This window comes from Ixodes scapularis, unplaced genomic scaffold (assembly GCF_016920785.2).
Source record: "Ixodes scapularis isolate PalLabHiFi unplaced genomic scaffold, ASM1692078v2 PGA_scaffold7__128_contigs__length_106722199, whole genome shotgun sequence".
Classification (NCBI taxonomy): Eukaryota; Metazoa; Arthropoda; class Arachnida; order Ixodida; family Ixodidae; genus Ixodes; species Ixodes scapularis.
The window spans coordinates 24,211,121-24,231,610 of record NW_024609882.1 but is presented as its reverse complement, the minus strand read 5'-3'; the positions used below and the strand labels follow the sequence as shown (position 1 = coordinate 24,231,610).

At 44.5% G+C, this 20,490-nt stretch overlaps 2 protein-coding genes across 2 annotated transcripts in view; one reads left to right on the top strand and one right to left on the bottom strand.

Annotated features, from left to right (window-relative positions):
* The window catches only part of LOC8031834 (protein lap4), a 105,858-nt gene extending 98,130 nt beyond the window's left edge, over positions 1-7,728 (top strand). The window contains exons 39-42 of the mRNA XM_029969528.4: positions 275-339; positions 5,415-5,487; positions 6,613-6,678; positions 7,695-7,728. Of these exons, the coding sequence (XP_029825388.2) occupies positions 275-339; positions 5,415-5,487; positions 6,613-6,674 (200 nt within the window). The 3' untranslated portion in view covers positions 6,675-6,678; positions 7,695-7,728. The remainder of the gene's footprint in view (positions 1-274; positions 340-5,414; positions 5,488-6,612; positions 6,679-7,694) is intronic.
* A 7,499-nt stretch (positions 7,729-15,227) lies between these two features.
* Positions 15,228-20,490, bottom strand: part of LOC8031837 (zinc finger protein 704) — a 60,793-nt gene continuing 55,530 nt past the window's right edge. Inside the window, exon 6 of the mRNA XM_040205446.2 lies at positions 15,228-20,430. Coding sequence (XP_040061380.2) covers positions 20,245-20,430 — 186 coding nt within the window. The 3' untranslated portion in view covers positions 15,228-20,244. The remainder of the gene's footprint in view (positions 20,431-20,490) is intronic.

Sequence of the window (20,490 nt, the reverse complement as noted above, 5' to 3'; positions counted from 1 at the left end):
GTTTTCTTTCTTTTGATTTAGGTAATGTATCAAACTTTTGCATTTTATCACCACCACTGGCATCATATTTTCACAGAGTTTCAGCTTTGTGCAATGCTGACGTATGCAACCTGGAAAACCAGGTTTAATATTTTTTTAATCAGAGGTGGTAGATTCATTTGATATAAAACTCAGTGCTGCAAAAGAAAATGCTAGCCTATTTTCGAGGACATGAGTTAGTAGATCTGTTTATTTCCGGTGACTCGAACGGTGGGGCTCTTGGCGGTGCTTGCAGAGAACAGCAACATCCTGGGCCGCCCGGAGGCCGAGTCGGACGATGAGGGTGCCACTGACCATCAGGTAAGCACAGGACACTTTGAGATTCACATTGGGCATCGGATTACAGAAAGTCGTAGGCAAAGCCAAGCCAATTAAGAACAAGGCTCGTGTCATTACCCAGCGTGCCATTGCCAGTTTTGTCATCTGACTCTTACTACTATTTTGCCATCGTTGCATTAGAGGAGGCCATATGCAGTGACCAGTTTGCAGTACGGGTAAACTGAAACACTGAAGCTGATTGGTCAGAGGTTATTAATTGCGCTTCAATTTATGTCAGCAGCGAGGAATAAAGCAATAAGGTTAGTCTTTGCTGCATGACGTCAGCAGCTGTCGATGCTTGAAAACTAACGAGCATGTAGAGTGGTGACATTTGCACCCGTTTAGTATTTTTGAAGCGTCGTGATTCTGACATGTTTTTGTTCTCGTGTGCTTTTGAATGTGCCGCTGCTTGTGTGTTACTTGCCGCGTAATGTTTTTGCTCGTCGGCTCGGGGTATCGTACGTTGGCTGGGTGTGTCATCCCAAATTCCTGTGTGAGTGCTGCTCTGTCTGTGTGCTATTGTTTGTGGTCCTGAGCCCCCTGTCTTAATGTTAACCTTTCTGTATAATCCTCCTGACACAACACACAATGCCCTGAATCTTGAAAACAATGAAAATAAGCCTCTGCTCTCGTAATTCTTTGTGTAGCCTTTTGTGGATTTCCTGGAAACACTTTGGGGTAGGAGGAACTTCTGGGGACACTTTGTAGAATGGGGAAACCTTTAGGGAAATTAGCCAAACAGGGAAAGCCCCTAGGGACACATTGGAAAATGGGAACCTTTGCAGACATTTTGTAGAATGGGGATCCCCTGTGAACACCGTAGAATGGGGAAAATTCCTGGGGACACTTTGGAGAATATGGAAAGAACATTGGACAATGGGGAAATCGGGGGCAATTTGCCGAACAGAGAAAACCCATAGGGACACTTTGGGGAATGGAAACCCCGCAGACATTTTGTAGAATCGGATAAAATCTCTTGGGGACACTGGAAAATCCAGGGAACCCTGTGCACACTTTGTAGAATTAGGAAAATCCCTGGGGACACTTTGGAGAATGTGGAAAATCCCTAGGGACACTGGAGAACGGGGAAAAACCTCCAGGGGCACTTTAAGAAATGGGGAATTCTTAAAAACGCATTGGAAAATGGAAAAAAATTCCTGGGTACTTTTGGGGAATCCCCAGGGACACTATGGGGAACCCTGTTTCGAGAGCCTATAGAGCGTAGCTCGGAAAGGGGGCCCCAGTTCGAAACAAATTTCGGAAGGGACAACGGGGGGGTGTGGTTGCGTTGGGTCCGACGTGCCAGTCCTCCCCCGGAGAAGAGGAAGCGCTTCCCCGGCTGGTGCTGATGCTGCGCGACGGCCAGACGTGCACCGTGGAGCGGGAGCACGTCGTGGATGAGACGGTGTCCCGCCGCACCGAGAGGGTCATCGACCCCCGGACGGGGGAGTCCCGCATCCGCACGCTCGAATTTGTTGAGAAGGTGGTCGAGAAAGAGGTAACCGGGACCCCTCCTCCGCCTCACCTCACTCTGCTCCACCTGGCGTGCGTAGGCTGCGGTAGGACCCGCTGCGCTGGCTGCACGGCAAGACACAACACGCACGGGCCGGTTGTTTGCTTGCACCGCTCGCATTGGGTCGTCCTTTGGCTTCGGAACTGCTCTTTGTTCTGCGGGAGACTCTAAATGTTCGCAGAGTACTTGTTCGGCCGTAACGAACCTTTCGTTTCCAGCCCCGCACATTTCAATTCTTCCCGGCAAATTTTTTGCCGGCGTGCGTTCATGTAATCGCTGTTGCATGATGCACGTCAGGGACTTCAGGTTAGGGGGTCAAACTGCAATGGCCAATTTTCTTTCTAGCGTGAAGCCGTGTTGCCATTCCTCAAAAGCATACCAACAACTTGCTGTCCAAACATTTCATGTCTAGTTTGCTGGTTGCTGTGGCCAACATTAGTGCTATTGACTGAGCCAGTGGGTTAGGGCGGTATGGCACCGCAGAGGAAATGTAGCATGAATATCTGATTGCCTGTACGTGCGACATATGATCCTCTTTTCTTATATATTTACCTCACTGTTTCTTTAATTATTCATTTATTTATTTATTTGTTTATTTCAAATGCCTTCGCGGTAAATACATTGACGAGCGGAGAGAGCTGTAAAATATTAACTATAGATTACACATATTAGTAATAATAGCATGTTTAAACAAAACAATATCAGTGATGTTAGCGATCGAGGTGGGAAGGTGGTTCCAGTCTATCGACGTTTAAAGCATAAAGAAATATTGAAATGACGAAGTTCTAAAATTTGCAATATCAACCTTATGGCTATGATCGATGCCAGCAGATATGTAGTAAGGTGGAGTAATTAGTTTATGACGATGGGTAACATTTTGAATAAATATTTTGTGAAAGAGACACGAACGAGAGATTTTTCGGCAGTGAATTAGTAATGGCAGACCTAAAGTATTTTTTATGGTAGAAACGCTGGCAGTGCGGTGATAGTTTGTCAGTATAAAACGAGCTGAGCGGTTTTTAATGGATTCAGTAAGAGCAATTAGTGACGAGTGAGCGGGGTCCCACACAGCAGCAGCATATTCTAATTTTGGACGGATTAGGGTTATGTATCTGGCTAGTTTTAATGATGATGGAGCGAGAAAGTAATTTCTTTTTAAGTATCCTAACATACGGTTAGCACTGTTAAAATCATGTTAAGATGATAAGTATGACACACTGATTAAGCGTGTGATACACTCATTGATTTACATTTTTCAGTGTTTAGTTTCATTAGCCTTCTGGTTACAACTCAGTGATATACGATTAAGGTCAGATTGTAGCAGAATAGTGTGAGATATGTTGGTTATTTTCCAGTATATTAGGAAATCATCAGCAAAGAGGAAAATAGAAGAAGACAAGTTCTGCACCAAGTCATTAACGTAAATAAGAAAGAGTAGCGGGCCAAGGGGGGGGGGGGGGGGGGGGGGGCATTGAGCCCTATGGGACACTCGAGGTGACTGGAACAGTACAAGAATTTGTATTAGCAGTAACGAATTGTAAACGGTTAGTTAAAAAGGCATGAATCCAGTTTAATATACAAGAGTCAATATGAAGTGATTGTAATTTATGAAGAAGGAGTTTGTGGGAAACTTTAATAAAGGCTTTTGAGAAATCTAAAAATACACCATCGGTTTCCTAATGATTATCAAGGGAATGATGGAGATCATGCAAGAGGGATAGTAGCTGTGTCTCGCATGAAAAATGTTTTCTAAAGCCATGTTGTGAACTTGTGGAAAGTCATTAGTTTCAAGATAATTTGCCAACTGCAAATAAATGATGCGTTCAAATATCTTTCATGGCGCACTTGTTAAAAGGTTGGTCGATAATTAGGTGAGTTTTTTTTTTTTTTTTGCCAGATTTGTGTACATGAACCACCTTCCCAACCCTCCAATCGCTTTGGACTACGCTATGGATAAGAGACTGCATATAAAGTTTTGAGAGAATTATTGATCTATACACATCACACTTTTTTTAATGAACTTGCTGTTAATTCCATCTGTTCCAGTGCAGAACAAAAGCTTTGCGTTAATTATAATGCCAGCCACACCAATCGCATGAACTGCCACTGGGTTCACAGGCAAAAAAGCAGGCAACGACAAGTTTAGTTGGCATCCTTTTTACCATTGGCTTCACCGACCTTCTCGCCAGCTTTCGAATCCTTTCTAAGTGACCTTTTGCAGAGGCGTACATAATGCACAAAAAAAAAAAAAAAAAATTATATAACAAACTTGCTCTGCGACGAAGCCAGACACGGTAACTCAACTCTAATGGCTCGATGGCCGTGCCCGTGCCGGTGAACGAGCGGAAGCTAGAGAAGCTCGGTACTCTGCGAGCGTTCGGATGCCCCGCTTGTCGAAAGGCTGCACTTGCACCGGGACGAAACGCGGTCTCCTGTGCGAAGAACACCGCTCGACGTCCCTGTGTCTTGCACTAGTCTTCAGCTGCCGGTAGATTCTTTTGGGGGGCTGTCTCCTGGGAGGGAGACGACAATTTGCGGCTGTGTGCCTGATTGCTCTTTCGTTGACTGGTGTCGGGCGTCTTGTGTGGGTACGGTAGCACCTCGTAGGCATTTCGGGAGCACCTAGTTTTAGGCCTTGGGACGGGCTGTGCACTTTTTGGGGAAACACACGATTTGTCGCGTAAGCTTTTCCGAGCATGCGGAAGCGACGCCGTGCGATTCTGCACCGATTGGTGGTGGCGTTGGTGACGTTTCGTTGGTTTGCCCGTCTCAGTTGGCTCCCATGTGTTGCTTTTCCAAAGGAGCGTCTGGTTCCAAACTTAATAAAACTTAATTCTGCAAAATTAAAAAAAAAAGGTGGTACAATTTACGTTTTATGATTATGCTAGCTCTACGTACTGTTATATATATTACTTAGCAGAAAAAAGAAAAAAAAATTAAAGCAAAGCAAGATGGTTTTTGTATGTTCTAGATTCATGGTGGCTATCCCCACATCGGGCCACACAAATGGCGTCGAGCGTCCAGGTCGTGAAGCTGCCTGTACTCGACGTCAACTCGTACCACGTTGTCAAAGCTAGCAGATAGTGTCCGCAGTGCCACTGAAAGCAGAACAAACATAGCTAGACATTAAAAAGTTTGAGTTGGAGAGCTTCTGGCTATCTTGGAAGAGTTCTGTATAAAAAATTACATTTTTATCCTCTTAATTTTTTGCTTTTTTTTGTAAATACTTTCAAAGCAGATGAATGTCATATGTAACAACCAATCTTGCATTCCTGGGAACTCATTGCAGCTTATGCTTGTCGCACGGACAAGCTTCTTGCAGCTATTGTTTGTCTTTCTCTGGGTCGTCACCTTCCAGTCGTGTTGTGTACTCAGTGTGTACCCCATGTATCACGTGCTAACCTCTCCCAAGTAACCCAAAGAAGTGATTCGAGGACCTGCGTTCACGCGTTTGGCCGACTTTTTAAAAACTGCGGAATGTCAGGTTTTCCCTTACAATCTTTACAAGTACCTCTGCTCTTTCTGTTTATGTTTGCACACGTAGATCGAAACGACGACGGAGAAGATACTCTCGCTCGAGCTCCACGGCAGGCCGGGAGATGGAACCAACGACAATGGTGAGTTCTGTCCCCCACCCTCCCAGTTCGTCTGCTCGCGCGGTTTGGAACTTGAGGCTTTTTCGGTGCCTGCCCAGACCCGGCTTGCTTTCTTGTATGGTGGCTCCTGCTCATTTCTGAGATATGCCCACTGCATGTGGTTTTGGGTCGAGGCTTTACGCACGCCGCACTCTCCTTGAATGTTAATGACTGTTCTTGCACTCCCAGCTGTGTTCTGCACTTCCTGTCAGCCCCCTATAACACTGCTTTGTTGACACTCGAAACAAGCAGGTCTGTCAGCCTTTTTTTGGGGGGGAAAGGGGGGGAGGAGAGGGCAAGGACGAGGACGTTGTAGCTGAAGAATTTTGTAAATGGTGTTGTGCGCAGCTTTGCCAGTAGTTCGTCAGCAGTCTAAGAGCTGAGTAAACAAACACGGGTGTTAATGCCATGCCTAATCTGGAAGGTTTCTTAGATATCCCATGACTGAAAGATAGGCTAAAGCAATGCGGATCTTTATCTTTAGAAAGACTTTGGCAGTCTTGCTTCTTTCTATAACGGGAGCATTGAATGCTGTTTCATAGTTGCCTTCAGGTGCCTAACGAATTTAGACATGGTGGAATCTAAATTTCACTAATTTAATGGGCCTGCTGCGCCACGACACCAGCATGTAGTCACTATCAATTCAGGTGGGCAACGAACAGGCAAGCAGTGGAAGCATGAAATTACTTGATCTCAACTGCTGCTTCATTCATTAAGTGGTCTTTTGAGTTGATATGTCAGCTGAACTCTTGGCACAACCACACACGTTGCTGATCTTTGCTGAATGATGACGACGACGGTGCGAAAGTGTATTGTATCACGTCCTTGCCACCGTTAAAAAGTGTCAGCTCGCCGTTGATCTCAATAAAAGATAGGATAAACTCGAGATTTCTGAACACGCAAGCAAAACTGCAGCATGCTGATATTTTCCGTCGCTGCTTCTTCTGTAGCTGCTCCTTTTGTAGCTGCACCCTCCCTGTGGCACGCTCACCTTTCTTCCTCAAACGCCATGCCTGCACTTTTTCTTTTTTTTTTTACGCTTCCCCTTTTGTGGTTTTGGACGTGGACGGTGGCTCCTATTGGTGGTTGGGTTTTTGGTCTCTTCAGCACGGTGGCCGGCTAGCACCGCAAACTCCCGGACTCGCTCGGGCGCAAGCTCTTACTGCTGATGAGGTGAGTCGGCAGAAATCGAGATCCCAGTTGATGCTGGTGCTCGTGTTGTCATAAAATTTGTCTTTTGTCTAGTGTGGCTGTAACGGCGTCCAAGGTTGGATATTCTCCGTTTGCGTGCCAGTGCTGTACAGTGTCTAATCGAAAAAAGATTTTATAATCATTACTCGAGTATGTAAATCTACCTTCGAAGTTACTGTTAAATTTTGATGATTGAGGTAACTGTAACTTAGACACATTTTTGGCGTAGCTTGAAGCCTAGCTCAAACAGAAATTCACAAGGATCTTAGTCTCAACATCGAGGCTGTATGTTGCCGTTGCTGCAAATGCTGCTGTGAACTGAGGGCTGGATTAAAACAGAAATTTGACAGCATCTTTTCTGTATTGTAAAGTGAGCCGTTGGTGAGCAATTGCAGCATATTCCAATGTCGTGGGATATTTTTAAAATAGTAATAGTAATAGGAACAGAACTGAAGTAACTGTGTTTCCAACCTAATTTCATTTTGGCCAAAAAACAGTACCTGTAACCTAATAACTCCATGTGACAGGTTCATGTGATTGGCATTATAAAACAAATGTCATCACGCCTCATTGAAGTCCAATGTTAAACACTTGGCGACCCTACGAGCATCGTCACATTTTGTAAGAGTGGCTTTTACAGCTTTCACTAGTGCTTTTGCCACCACATATTTGCATAGGATGAGGACGAAGTGTGTTTATGTTCTTAAGTTCCTTCAGTCCACAGTTTTACAAGTGGACCAAACTACTCACTGGCAATGTTTCTAAATTGTGCATGGCACCGGTATTTGCTATGAAAAGATAAGTTAAAAAAGCTTACCTAGTCATTCTTAAAGCTGCCGAACATTTTTTTATTTAAGCTCAGTTCGAAGCTGGAAAAGACTCTCGAAGTCTTTGGCCTGTTGCATACCGTCTTTGATGCAGCGTTGTCCGTCGTCAGCAATTTCGCGGCAGCCATTTTTTGAGACGGCAAGCTTGCAACAGAACGTTCCGTTTGGCAGGGAACCACGGTGGCGACGGAGCTGTGGACCAGGACCTTCCCTCTCCCCTCTCGGACCAGGGAGCGGGACAGGTGATGGCCAAAAAGAAGAAGCGGAGACGCTCCAAGCGCAGATGAAGCCGTCGTCGCCGCCCGTCTGCCTCACACTACCACAATGCCTTTGTTGTCTGTTTTCACACTCGCTCGCATCTCTTTCAAAACTGTACACCGCTCCTGGTTCCACCCGACTCGAACCACGTGCCCCTCGGGAGTTTTTTTTTCGCATCGTGGCTACTCGTTCACGAAGCAGAGACGAAAGAGAGGCCACCGTGAATTTGTCTTCAGTTACCCGAATCCCGGCGTTGGGCGTACGATCCCTTGCTCTGTGGTTTGGGGAAAGTTCTTAAGGCGTGAAAGTGTGGTTGTGTGTCTTTGTTACTCTTTCCGTTTTAGTTGTGACGTCGTCGGAAAGAATGTTCTACATGTTAATGTTTTTATTTTACGAGTGTTTTCATGCGGGCGCAGTCCGAGGCACCTCTAAGGATCGCCGGTTTGACTTTGCCCGCCACATTGACTCGCTTCGATTGTTTCCATTAATGGCACTTGAGTGACGACGTCGCTTTGTGTTGCAGCCCGGGGCTGCAGTACACTTCTTTTAAACTCTCGCAGGGACGTTGTGTTTGTTAACGCCCTCTGTGAGAGTGTTCTCGCTGTTGATCGTGTCTGTCCTGTTGACACTTTGTGCGTGTTGCTGGCAAAGTGTTGTTGACAGACAGGCAGGTGTAAGACCAACTTCAGTTAACTGTTTTCCGACGTTAGATTCAACCTTTTCTCGGAGCGGTGGGCTAGGGCTTGGAACTTCGCTCGAACCGACGTCTATACATCGATGTTGTTTGTGGCCGAAAATGGCCTAGAATTTGGCGAGGCATCTCGCGTCTTTTTTATTTCTTATTTCTCGTACCGCCCCACTTACCAGATATTTATTCTCCATCAAGGCTTTGTTTCTATATCATTTCTGCTATCTCACGTTGTGTTTGCGGTAGTGACTTTGATTTTTAAGCAGGATCCCTTCATGAAGAAAGCTTTAAAAACACTCTGCTTTTTTGTAACTTTTTTTTTACTCTCTAGAGTGCAGTGTTCGGGAGTTTTAGAATTGTGGGAAGATTTTCTTTTATCTTGAGCAAGCATGGGTTGCAGGTATTGTTCACTGTTTTTAAAATGTGACAGAGGGATTGGAGATTTTTTAAATGGAGCTTAGGCTTCTGAATAATCACTCTCCTTTAACGTTTTTTTATCGGCTTCTGGATACAACAAGAGTGCTTTGGTGTGAGCCTTTTAGTTGTATGATTTTTGTGTAACCCAAAGCAAACGTTTGCAATGTGGAACTGAAACTTCGGGATTTAAAATAGGAACAGGCCGTTACCAGCAGCTTATGATTACTGGTGTGTTTGCTAAGGCTGTTTGACAGTGTTTGCAATATTCAGTGTGGAGGTACCAGAATTTAGATTTGGTGTTGGACAGGGCTTTCCCTTTTATGGCAACCTGACAGGGTGTTATGGAAATTCCACAGCAAGCTTGACGTAGCATCTGACCAAGGCTGTTGAACGTTGCAAAGCATCTCCGACAACACTTTTATGTCTTGGTTTTGCCTTTGAGTTGAAAAACTGAGCAACTATAACTGTGTGTTAAAGAAAGCAGAAAAAAAAAAGGAAAAACATCTGAAGGACATTGTTGTCTGTGCAACTTTTCATTGTTACCCTAATGGACTCTTGCTAGGACTGCTAAATTCTACGACGCTTTTCAAAGAAAAAAGAAATTGTGTTTCTGTATCGTTTTTGAGTTGAAAAAGTTAGAAACTATGATTGCATGTTGAGAGATGCAAAAAGAATATTTTGTCATCTGTGCGACTGTTGCTTCTCATTTAAGAAAGACAAATCACCGATTTCACCTTTTGGTTCGAGCGCACGCTTCGTGGAGACAACGCCGCGCTTTCACGGCTTTACCTCCTTTTTTTGCGTGACGCGTTCATCCTTCCGACGTCCCTCGGTGCTCATTGTAGACTACAATGTGGTTGTGGTCACTCACGGCTCTCAAGGTTCAAACGTCTCCAGACTGGGAAGGTCGGTTTTCGTCTGCATGTTCAAAGACAATACGAGCACCCCCCAGATTTATTTGTCGGTTTTAGCCACGGTGTTCTTGCACCAAGCGCGCTTGTGACCGAGCACAGAAGTTTCGTCCCCCCTCCGCCGACATCCGGCGGGAGCAGACGGCGTTGTTGGGATCTGTGGAGTGCGAGGTGACGTCCATTTCAGCCAATACCACCACAAACCACGGACACAAATGAGTGATGCCAGCAACGATGACGAAAGCTCGACTAACGCTTGCTACTCGGCCACGCCGCACGAGCCCCCTCGAAAGTTGTCGACGTTTTTGTCGACTCGCCCGTCGTAAAATTCACCAGTTTCAGCGCCATAGGTCGTCGTTTGGGTTTCGAGGGTCTCTTTTTTTAAGTTGTGACGGGTGTACTTTCCGCTATTTTAGGTGACTAGATTCCTCGTTTTATAGCCTCTGTCTAGAAGCTGGTTCTGCTCCTTTGATTTTGTAGCCCATGTACATACAAGAGGTTAGAGAGAGAGAGGTAGTCTAAAGTGTATGATACCAATTTTATTAAAAGGCATTGTACAAAACAAACGGGTCTCTTTTGGAATGTTTCCTTCCGAAAGGTCTACTGGCTCTTGTCGGACAAGACCGACTTTAGGTACGAGACACTATTTTGGTGCGCCCGTGCCGGCTGCTGCCATCCAGTTGAAGCCATGGGGCCATGAAAGCTGTGGCTTGGAGCCATGAAGTCGTGTTGTTCTGGTGTCTATAAAAATTAATCTGCAGCCTTTTTTTTTTTTTTCTTTTTTCAATAAGAGAGCGCATTTTGACATGTTCAGTGTACATTGCTCATTATTTTAGTTACCGGCAGAATGCGGACGGCATGATGTCTCTTTCAGAAGCCCGGCCTCTAGCATGCGCTTGTTGCCGTCCGCACATATGTATAGACTAATAGATATATATCGGGTGAAAAGAGACAAGTACTTCAAATGCATGCAGAGATAATGGTATTCAAACAAATTTTAAGCAAATACAGAAATTACACAGGTGATTTTTAGCTAGTTTCTTTGAAGTCTTGGGCTCCTGCCACAATTGTTCTATATTTTTAGCCTGGCTTGGTTTTTATTAGTGATAGACCAAACTTTTGCCGAATCGAAAATTCGGCTTCGAATCTTGAAGTTCGGGAAAGCCGACCTCTTGCCAAACTTTTCTAAAGATTCGGCAAAAATACATCGTTCCCAGATTTAAGGGGCAACACTGCTTCTAGAGCTTTTTTTTATATAACTTGTGACTCAATTCAGATGAAATTTATATAGCTTATTTCCCATTACAATCTGACTATATATATGTAATTATAATGCAATTAAATGCAAAGGGGCAAGCGAGCTGGACAATAATGATGAAACTAATCCCTGGAGAAGGGGAACAAGAGGGACAAGGGACAAACATAAATCTCCAAACACAGCTAGGTGACTGGTGAGCGACCGATAAAATCCGCCTGGTCCGGGTATCGAACCCGGGACCTCTCCATTACAAGTGGAGCGCTCTACCAACTGAGCTAACCAGGGGTTAGACGTCAGTAGAGCAAACGGGTTTTATCAGCTGCCACTAGTCTAACACCAACAAGGGTGAAGCTTGCAATTTAATGTTATAATTATAATGCAATTAAATGCAAAGGGGCAAGCGAGTTGGACAATAATGATGAAAATAATCCCTGGAGAAGGGGAACAAGAGGGACAAGGGACAAACACAAATCTCCAAACACAGCTAGGTGACTGGTGAGCGACCGAAATGTTTGTCCCTTGTCCCTCTTGTTCCCCTTCTCCAGGGATTATTTTCATCATTATTGTCCAGCTCGCTTGCCCCTTTGCATTTAATTGCATTATAATTATAACATTAAATTGCAAGCTTCACCCTTGTTGGTGTTAGACTAGTGGCAGCTGATAAAACCCGTTTGCTCTACTGACGTCTAACCCCTGGTTAGCTCAGTTGGTAGAGCGCTCCACTTGTAATGGAGAGGTCCCGGGTTCGATACCCGGACCAGGCGGATTTTTTCGGTCGCTCACCAGTCACCTAGCTGTGTTTGGAGATTTATGTTTGTCCCTTGTCCCTCTTGTTCCCCTTCTCCAGGGATTATTTTCATCATTATATATATGTACTTGGTTTTGGTGTAACCTAATTAGTTTTGTTAATATTGAAAATATCATTTTCAAAGATTACGGGAAGGATTAAAACAAATTGGGGAAATACTAAAATAAAAAAATAAACATGGTTCAGTGAACTAAAAGGTATGTGGAATCCAATAAGGCATAAATTAGAGCTCTAGGATCCTTTATGAACTTTTTAGGACACTTTTAACTTTCCAGTTTTAAAATGATTAATTGCAGGATGCCTAAAAGGCACCTAAAAAAGCCTGATACCCTATTTAATATATTTGTTCCCCTTATTGCACATTTCACACATACACCTACCAGAGAAAGAAAAAAATATATGAAGATTATACATGTGCAAGTGGAGATATGAATTCCATAAAATAGTAAAGGGTGTAAATAGTTCACTCAGAAATAATATAAAAAAAAAGCATCCCCAGACTCATTTTACTTTGTTTCCAATACATTTCAAGATGAAAGATTTATTTAAAGAAAATCTTTCAGGACAAGATGATAAGTGCCTGCCAATCTTCAAAAAACACAATTTCAAATATGTGTTTTCTTAGCATATTTTTGTCCACAATGTTAATTTAGATTTTTCTAGCGAAAAAAGTTTTTTTTTTTTCCTTAAATGCAACATGTAATGCATATTGACACAAACAGTTATTACTAAATAAGGTGCAATGCGTTTTTTTGTGCTTACTGGCAATTTTAAGGCCCGTTCACGCTTTTGCAACCAAGTACGACCGAGAGAGACAAGACCTGTTGAAACCTCTTAAAATTTCGTAGGACGAGAAGACGCACTGGCACGCTGGCACCATCTATGTGATGACTCTGGAACTGCATTTCACAAGAGCTAAGGTTTTGCGGGATTTCCGAGGTCAAATGTGCGTAATACCTATAAGATAAGCTCGTTTATAACGTTGACAAAAGTTTTACGAGCTAAGAAAGAAAGGATAATGCGCGAGAGAAATAGAAAATATGCCGGACTGCCAAGTTTACACTGCTACCCAATAGATGGCACCAGTGTGTCCTCTCGTTGCAAGAGACGTTAAGAGGTTCCAAGGCACCCAGTTTTAAGAGGTCGCAAGCGTGTGAACGGGCCTTTACAGTGACCTCTTGCAGAAGTAGCGTGACAATGAGATGGGGTAGTAGCAAACGCAGTCGTGAATCGCGCTACGAAAGTTTCGGTTTTGAGGCCTCATCACTGCTAGCTTGCAAGTGTGTGTACATTGTTAAAATAAAGGCAGTAACACTACATTCTCATTTTCTCTGGGAGTTGCCGTTCCATGCATGAAAACGAATGCGACGGTTGAGCCTTCACCAGAGGAGATAACAATGTTATTGTAAATATGCATGTTTTTCAATTTTAGTCACTTCACGTCAGCTTTTGCACGAAAGTGTGCGTCCCATATTTGCAACGTCTCGTCTTTAACCTTTAAAATGCCGGTTCCTGGTGTCAGGAAGACGCACAAACATTTAGGAAGATGGGAAGAGTTAGGAATGTCGGATGTGCTATGTCATGTCTTGATAGTTCTTTGCTTAGTTTTATGCAGATACATGAAAACCGCGAAAGAATGCTAATTAAAGCGCAATATTTTATTTTGGCAAATTAAAACTTAATATTTTGTTTTGACACAAACTACTTGCGAGCCGAAAAGAAGATTGTTATTAATGCGAGGAGTGCTCTAAAGTAATTTTCAGTCAATGTTTCAACTACCTGGTTGAGTCACTGGAAAACCCAAATGAAAATCACGTCATCCAGTATGTTCCACATCGTTTGTCACTTGTGTAGTGAACTGCACAAATTACTAGTTCATCTTCTGTTCTTGAGGCAGAAAATATTGAAGAGAACCACACTCACAAAGGCTCAGAAAAGTACAGTTACCGTGTTGCCTACTCCACACCTCACCGTAACCGCTGGTTGTACTGCACTCTACGATGGTAACCGGACAACCAATCGGCGTCCATTTGCAATCCTTGGCCTCATTGCATTCTCGCACGTGCGCAGACATTTGCCGAATCTTTGCCAAATTTTTCTTTAAAAGTTCGGCATGTGCCAAACTTTGCCGAATATGAAGTTCGGCAGATTCAGTCCATCACTAGTTTTAGAGCGCAGCTCTTAGGCGCCCGTTTCCGGCTTGAGCGGCGTCACCGTCGGCGTAACCGCGCGTTGCATTATGGGGCATTTCCCATAAGGACGTCACATAAGACGTCACGTGTGACATCACAAAGGTCACAAGTAACGTCACTTAGCGGGGAAATTTCCCCGCTATATTTCCTTGCAAAGTTTGCCGAAAAAATATCTCTGCTACATTTGGCGAGAAAATTTCCCCGCCAAATTTAGCGGGCAAATTTTCCCGCCAAATTTATCAGAAAAATTCCCTGCTACATTTAGTGGAAAAAAATTGCCCACTAGCGAAAAAAATTGCTTGCTAAATTTGGCGGGAAAATTTCTTTGCTAAATTTAGGAAAAAAATTCAGATAAATTTGACAGAAAAATTGCCCCACTAAATTTAGCGGGGAATTTACTGGGAAATTGTCCCACGATTTCCCAGTAAATTCCCCTCCTCTTCCTCAAGAGTGACGCTCTAATTTGGCATTACAGAGAATTGTAAACGTCTAATTTTCTTATGGTACTTCAAAATAGTTCTGAAAAAGCATTTTAAGACCGTCGTGTTTTCTTTTGTGAAGAGCAGTCAGTTTTAACGTTCGGTTCCGAGAAAACACGTTGCGTGGTGTGGGTACCAGGTAAGTACCGTATTTACTCGCATATTGGTCGATACGTCGTATAGGTCGACCCCCTAACTTCGGGACCCCCGAAAAAAAAAAAAAAGTTGAAAAATATAATACCGGGATTCGCGTATTGGTCGACCCCCCAGTTTTGATGAGGCGATTTTTGAAAAACAGGTCGACCTATACGCGAGTAAATACGGTAGAATGGATTTTACCCCAAAACTAAAATACTCCCCTTTATAATTTTTGTTTTGTCCTAAAAAAAGATATGGTGGCTTTTCTTGTCTTTTTGGAGTGCAGGCTAGACCACCGTGTAAATGTTAGACACTTAGCTATCAGTGGCGTCCAGTAAGTTATTAAAGGTTGTTGCCTTGGAACAGATGTAGTTTCAGGGACACGAAAAATGATCAAGTGCTATTTGAGGTTGGTGAGATTTGAGCAGAACTTTTCTAATAAACATTCCGTTTCCCATTTAAAATTCTATCACATCGACACCCTCTTAGGCGTGTTTGTAACGGACTGGGGCGTACCAAGAAGCTGAAAAAAAGAGAGGAAAAAGCAGACCAAAGTTTTGTAAATATATCTAAGGAGACATTTATTTAAACTTTCAGAACAAAATAAATGTGGTGTACTCTAAACACTGAGTCTTAAAAGGTCAGATGATCAAAATCAAATAAACATGACGGTGTCCGTAGTATGTACAGTCGTTTACACACATGTTATGGTCTGGATCCAAAGACATTGAAAGAGTATGACACGCAGTTTTGCACACACCAAAGGGAGGGCGGGAGCGCGCCGCGGTCTCTCAGACCTGTGGCACAGCGGGCAGACAACAGACATCTCGAGCAAAAAGAGCAGCGGGAGCAAATCTAGCGAGCAAGCACGGTGAAACGAAAAGATGCACAACAAAACAACGCCGCCTTTGTCCCACGAACACGGGTAACCAACAAACGCTCAAGCATAACGGCTCTACAAACGTACCGCACAAACAAAAACAACCTTGCAAAAACCTTTTTTTTCTCTTTCTTTCACACCACGCACTGTGTGGTAGTATTCACTTGCATCGAGCGGAGGTGCAATGGCACCTCCACGAAATCTGCTGCCGGCAAGTTGCTTGGCTGGCGCGTTCAGCGGCCAAGCCGTGCTTTGCCTTGACCTTTTGTCGCTTCATTTTCTTCTCTTCCCATGGAAATAAGGCGCCCAGGGTTAAACCGGCCTAATGCACTCGTCAACCAAACTTATCAGACCGTTCCTCGTTCGCAAACCCCTTGCGACTGCTGTTTCTAGGATCCCAGCCGCGCCGAGAAACGATGTGCAAGGCCGTTGCGAGACCTCCAAGACGTCTCGTTTCCGTTTCAACTCGTTTGGCCCATTTTAGGCGAAAGAAACGCTGCCAGACAGTGCCGGTATGATGAGAATGCGAAGAATTTTTAGGTCGGTCGCCAGGATATTGAGCGTGTTTCGATTCCAAGATTTTTCTTTCGAAGGTTTGGGACGCAGTCACCTGGGGTTTGAACTAGGATCTCGGCCTGAAGCCGCCACCTACGCTTGAGCACTGAAACTGTAAAAATTGCATATATTTGGCATGCATTTTAAAATTTTTTTATTAAGACAATTCTGAGACTGTTGTTTAGATTGCTGCTTGAACCGGTAAACGTGTCATGGGACTGCATATAACCTTTGATAATATGTACAGGGCAGGGAGTCGGCGATGAGTACATACAGTACTATGTACAAGTCTAAGTACATAACTCTGCTGTGACTGGATTGACTCAAAGTACCACTGGGCTTTGTCTTCTACTTTAGCATCATTCTTTTGGTTTCTCGTCCTCCTCGGTAATAATTTACGGCTCGTCTCCCTTTCTTTTTTTACATAATTTACACGCAATTTGTCTGTTTTCGTGAATACTACGCAAAACAGTGTATTTACATTATGAACATTCATTGTAGATAGATATAATGTAATATAGAGATACAAAAAATGTTATTTTTTTCCTCTCTTTCTCTCTCTGTACGCAAAGAAAATATATAAAAGACTCATTATGACTGAACGTCCATGTATACAGCATGTCGTAAAATATCCGCTCCAACAACATCAATATTCTCGTTATTTACACAAATGTAGCACAGTGCCATTCCGTTAACAAATCCACTTCCTGCTTTAACCTTTTCAAGGCACCATGTTTTTTTTTTTTTTTTCTCCCTTACTCTCATCAGAGCGAAAGCTACCTTTTTGACTTTCAGTTTTTCCCGTTCACCCGTTCTGGCATCCAACTTTCTTTAACCTCCTTCCCACTGGAAAGCGACAACGCAGTACAACGGCGTAAACTGAATCTTTGTCTTTTCTTTGTCTTGCCGTACTTCGCTAATGGCTCTAGCCCCCCGGTGCCCACTCCAAAACTATTGTCGCGATTGTCCTATTCTTAATGGAGTGCCACAACAAATAACCCACAGTCGGAGAAGCACGACAACATGCTTGCACGTGCTGTGAAACGCCAAGCGTGCGGGCATTTGCCTTAACTTTCGGATTTGGCTAGAATGCACACTGGTCTGGATCAACAAGGCGTCTCAGCTTGATTTTGTCACAGCTACCTTTTAAATTTGTGCAAGAGCTTGTTTGGAGTTGTGCCGCTATTCAGCAGGATGCTTGACTTTTAACTTGAATCCTTTACTGTTGCAAGATGCAAAATTGATGGTTTGGGATGCATGCAAACGCTAGCTGAAGTAGCAATTAGTCTTAGCAATTGCATATTTTTTAGGTTGTTTGCATATACTATTATGCTAAAGGACTCTTAGACTCACTCACAGAAGAATGAGTTTGAAATTTTAGTATGTGAGCGGAAAAGGGCGAATGTTGTGTGTGTGTGATCTGGATCTGCCCCACGAGTTTGGTTTTGCAGCCTCGTATTAACAGCGTTTAATCGGCGACAACTTGATAAATTTAGTTATGGTTCAGAAACTGTGCTCCTTGTTTTTGAAAGAATAGTAGGATTCATTTGGATGCTCTACAGTAAGAAAAGAAAGGCAGTACTAACTTGCATTTAAGACACTCGAATATTGCAATCGGAGAACGGAACAGCGTACCATTACGTCTGCATGTCTCGTCTGCTCGTCAAGTTAGCACAGATGCACTGCATTCTATGGGGGGGGTGTAGGGAAGTGTGCCGTCTTCGCCAGCCTCTTTCGTGCGCCGTCTCCCAACTCGCGCTTCAGGGCACCTCTGAACCCAACAAACCTGGCACCGGTTAATTTCATCCTTTTCAAGAGCTTCAGCTTTCCACTTTTATGTACAAACAGAGGCACAGGACACACATGACACGCACGCGGAAATCCTTCAGCTTTGAGACCACTGGTGAGAGTGCGGCGCGCGAACGCGCCGGAGATTCACGTTCTGTTCGCCCGAAGATTGGCTACAGCTGCCGGGCTTCAATCCGCTGTCTGGCTATGAGACAGCGCTTGCGTTTAGTACGGTAGCCGCGCTTGTCCGCTAGAGCGTGTGGTCATTCAACCAACAAACAATCGACGTACATTGTCTCTCGGAGCTTGGCTTACTCCCACACCCGTCGCAACACCCGTTGCGAGTTACACTGTTCGTCACACTGGTCAGCACATTAGTTAGCACCAGCTTTTATCCTCGTCGTTTGCCTGGACTTTGGGCAAAGCCACTCGAACGAAAGGTTAACGAGCAGCGGCTTCGTCGGAAGCGTAGCTTGGCTGCTATCTGGTTTCCGATTTGGTTAACAGCTGAAATCTGTTTTGGTTAGATGGCAGGTGCAGGATGATCTTTCATTAAAAGATGGGGATAACTCCTGGGGCTCTAAGTTCGACACTCGATGAGAAAGTCGACGAGATTGACGACCGCCGCGATTGGCTAGCACCGTGCTCGACCTTGGTGTTGGCCAATCGCAGCGCGGTGCTAGCGAGTCGCAGTGGTTGGTGACGTTGCAGACTCTCTCGCCGAGCGTCCAACCATGGTGTGAAACTAAGTTCTCCGCTGGATTCTGCCGTTGCTTTTGGGTGTTGTCGTGGTGTCTGTCGCGAGAGTCGTTTGGCATTGTGTGTGAGGACAGAATCTTAGACAGGGAGTAGTTTAATGCACAAGTGCATCCTGATTAGTGTAATAGCAAGCCCATGGCTTGTTTTGCCGATATCATAATTATTCTAAACCATGCTAACGTTTTTTATTCGTTTTGATTGTTCAGCAGGCCTCTTAAGATACTTCCAAGCTGCTTGAGAAAATTACCGAGCGAAAACAAGGAATGGCAGATATTTTAATAAATTTTGTCACCTAGTCTGCTTCGAGGAGTGTTCGTTGCCCACCTTTGAAACGTGAACTACTGGCGTTATTAATGTGAGGCGACAAGATAAAATTGATTAATTTTGTATTTGGTCAGATTCTTTCCGAGTCTTGTTCCACGTCAGTCGAAGTCCTCTCCGGAACTTGTTCCAGAGAGGACTTTGACTTTGAACTCCGAGAACTTGTTCGCAAAGGGCAGACGTGACGTGTTGATCAGCGCATTGAGCGGCTTCTTTGTTGTTCTTAAACATTAGTGTGGGTTGTAGCAAGCCAAGCTGCTGGAGAGGATGTGATGATGGCAAGTTTCTGCTCTTATTATTTGAGGCAGAATGAGAATTGAGAGTGGCATGGGATGGAACGATGCTGACCGAAAAAATAAAATAACGGATGGCTTTTCTGTGGCACGGGCTGAGCATGAACAATGGCCGGAGGTGCGTGGGTACCGAACATTGCAAGAGATCAGACACGAAAGTGAATGTGCCGTGTACGTGAGAAGACGATTCTGAGAAAGGAATATTCAATTCAACCCCTGGGAGGTCTTCAACGTCCCCGTTTTCAAATTCTATAGTTTTTTGCACTCAAAATGTTTTGGGTGTGCACGCACCTCCGAAAACAATTCACCATGCAAGGTTGGTTGAAATGCGAATGGTTCCACAAAATAATGTAAGAAATACGGGTGTTACATATACTCAATATGCCGCCGGGCGGAATAAAATGTAGACGTAATTGTGTATGGAGGAGAAAATGCAGCCCTAGTAACTGCAAGACGGACGAATGAGAAAAATGGGTGTAAATAACATGTCGTGGAGGACAAAAAATAAACTTAAAAACGCTCTTATTTACAGCGATACAGGCTGCTCGGAGGTGGTGCGGCAGCTCCCTCTCCTGGGAGCCTGGGGGGGGGGACAAAGGTGGATTAATGCAACAGCAATCCGCTCGACTTTCGTTGCACTTTGACAACTTATTGCACCAATCGTGTGTACCGGGGAATAAGGAAGTTCTGGGTCTCATTCGAATGGATATTTCGGAAGTGGAGACTTAAGCTATCTCATTGCTAAACAAGCCCCAACCGCTGTCCCTACGAGGGCATGCGGGGTTCCCCCCGAAATTCCGCATCGACAGCGAGCAGCCCGCGCGGCAGACGGAAACGGGGCATGCCCACACAACAAGCGAATGTATAGACAAAGAAAGATGTGAGGATGAGCAAAAGAGGTGTGTGTGTATGTGTGAGTGAAAGGGGTTGTCGCGCAACTTGCGGAGCAAGCTGAGCGGTTGCTGCCCGGGGGGCCTCAGTCGACGTAGCGGCTACAGGCCTTCTTCCACTTGCACTGGGTGCACCACATGTCTTTGTTCTCCATGCCGTGAATCTTGCGGCACTTGCGGCTCTCGGAGCGCACGCGCCGGTGCAAGGGGGAGCTCTTGGGGGACGCCGACAGCGTCTTGGGGCTCAGGCGCATGAACTTTTGAGGCGAGACCTGTGGAAGCAGACGGGAGGATTAGCGATGCAGTGCACGGTGATCTGTCCTAGAGCGATG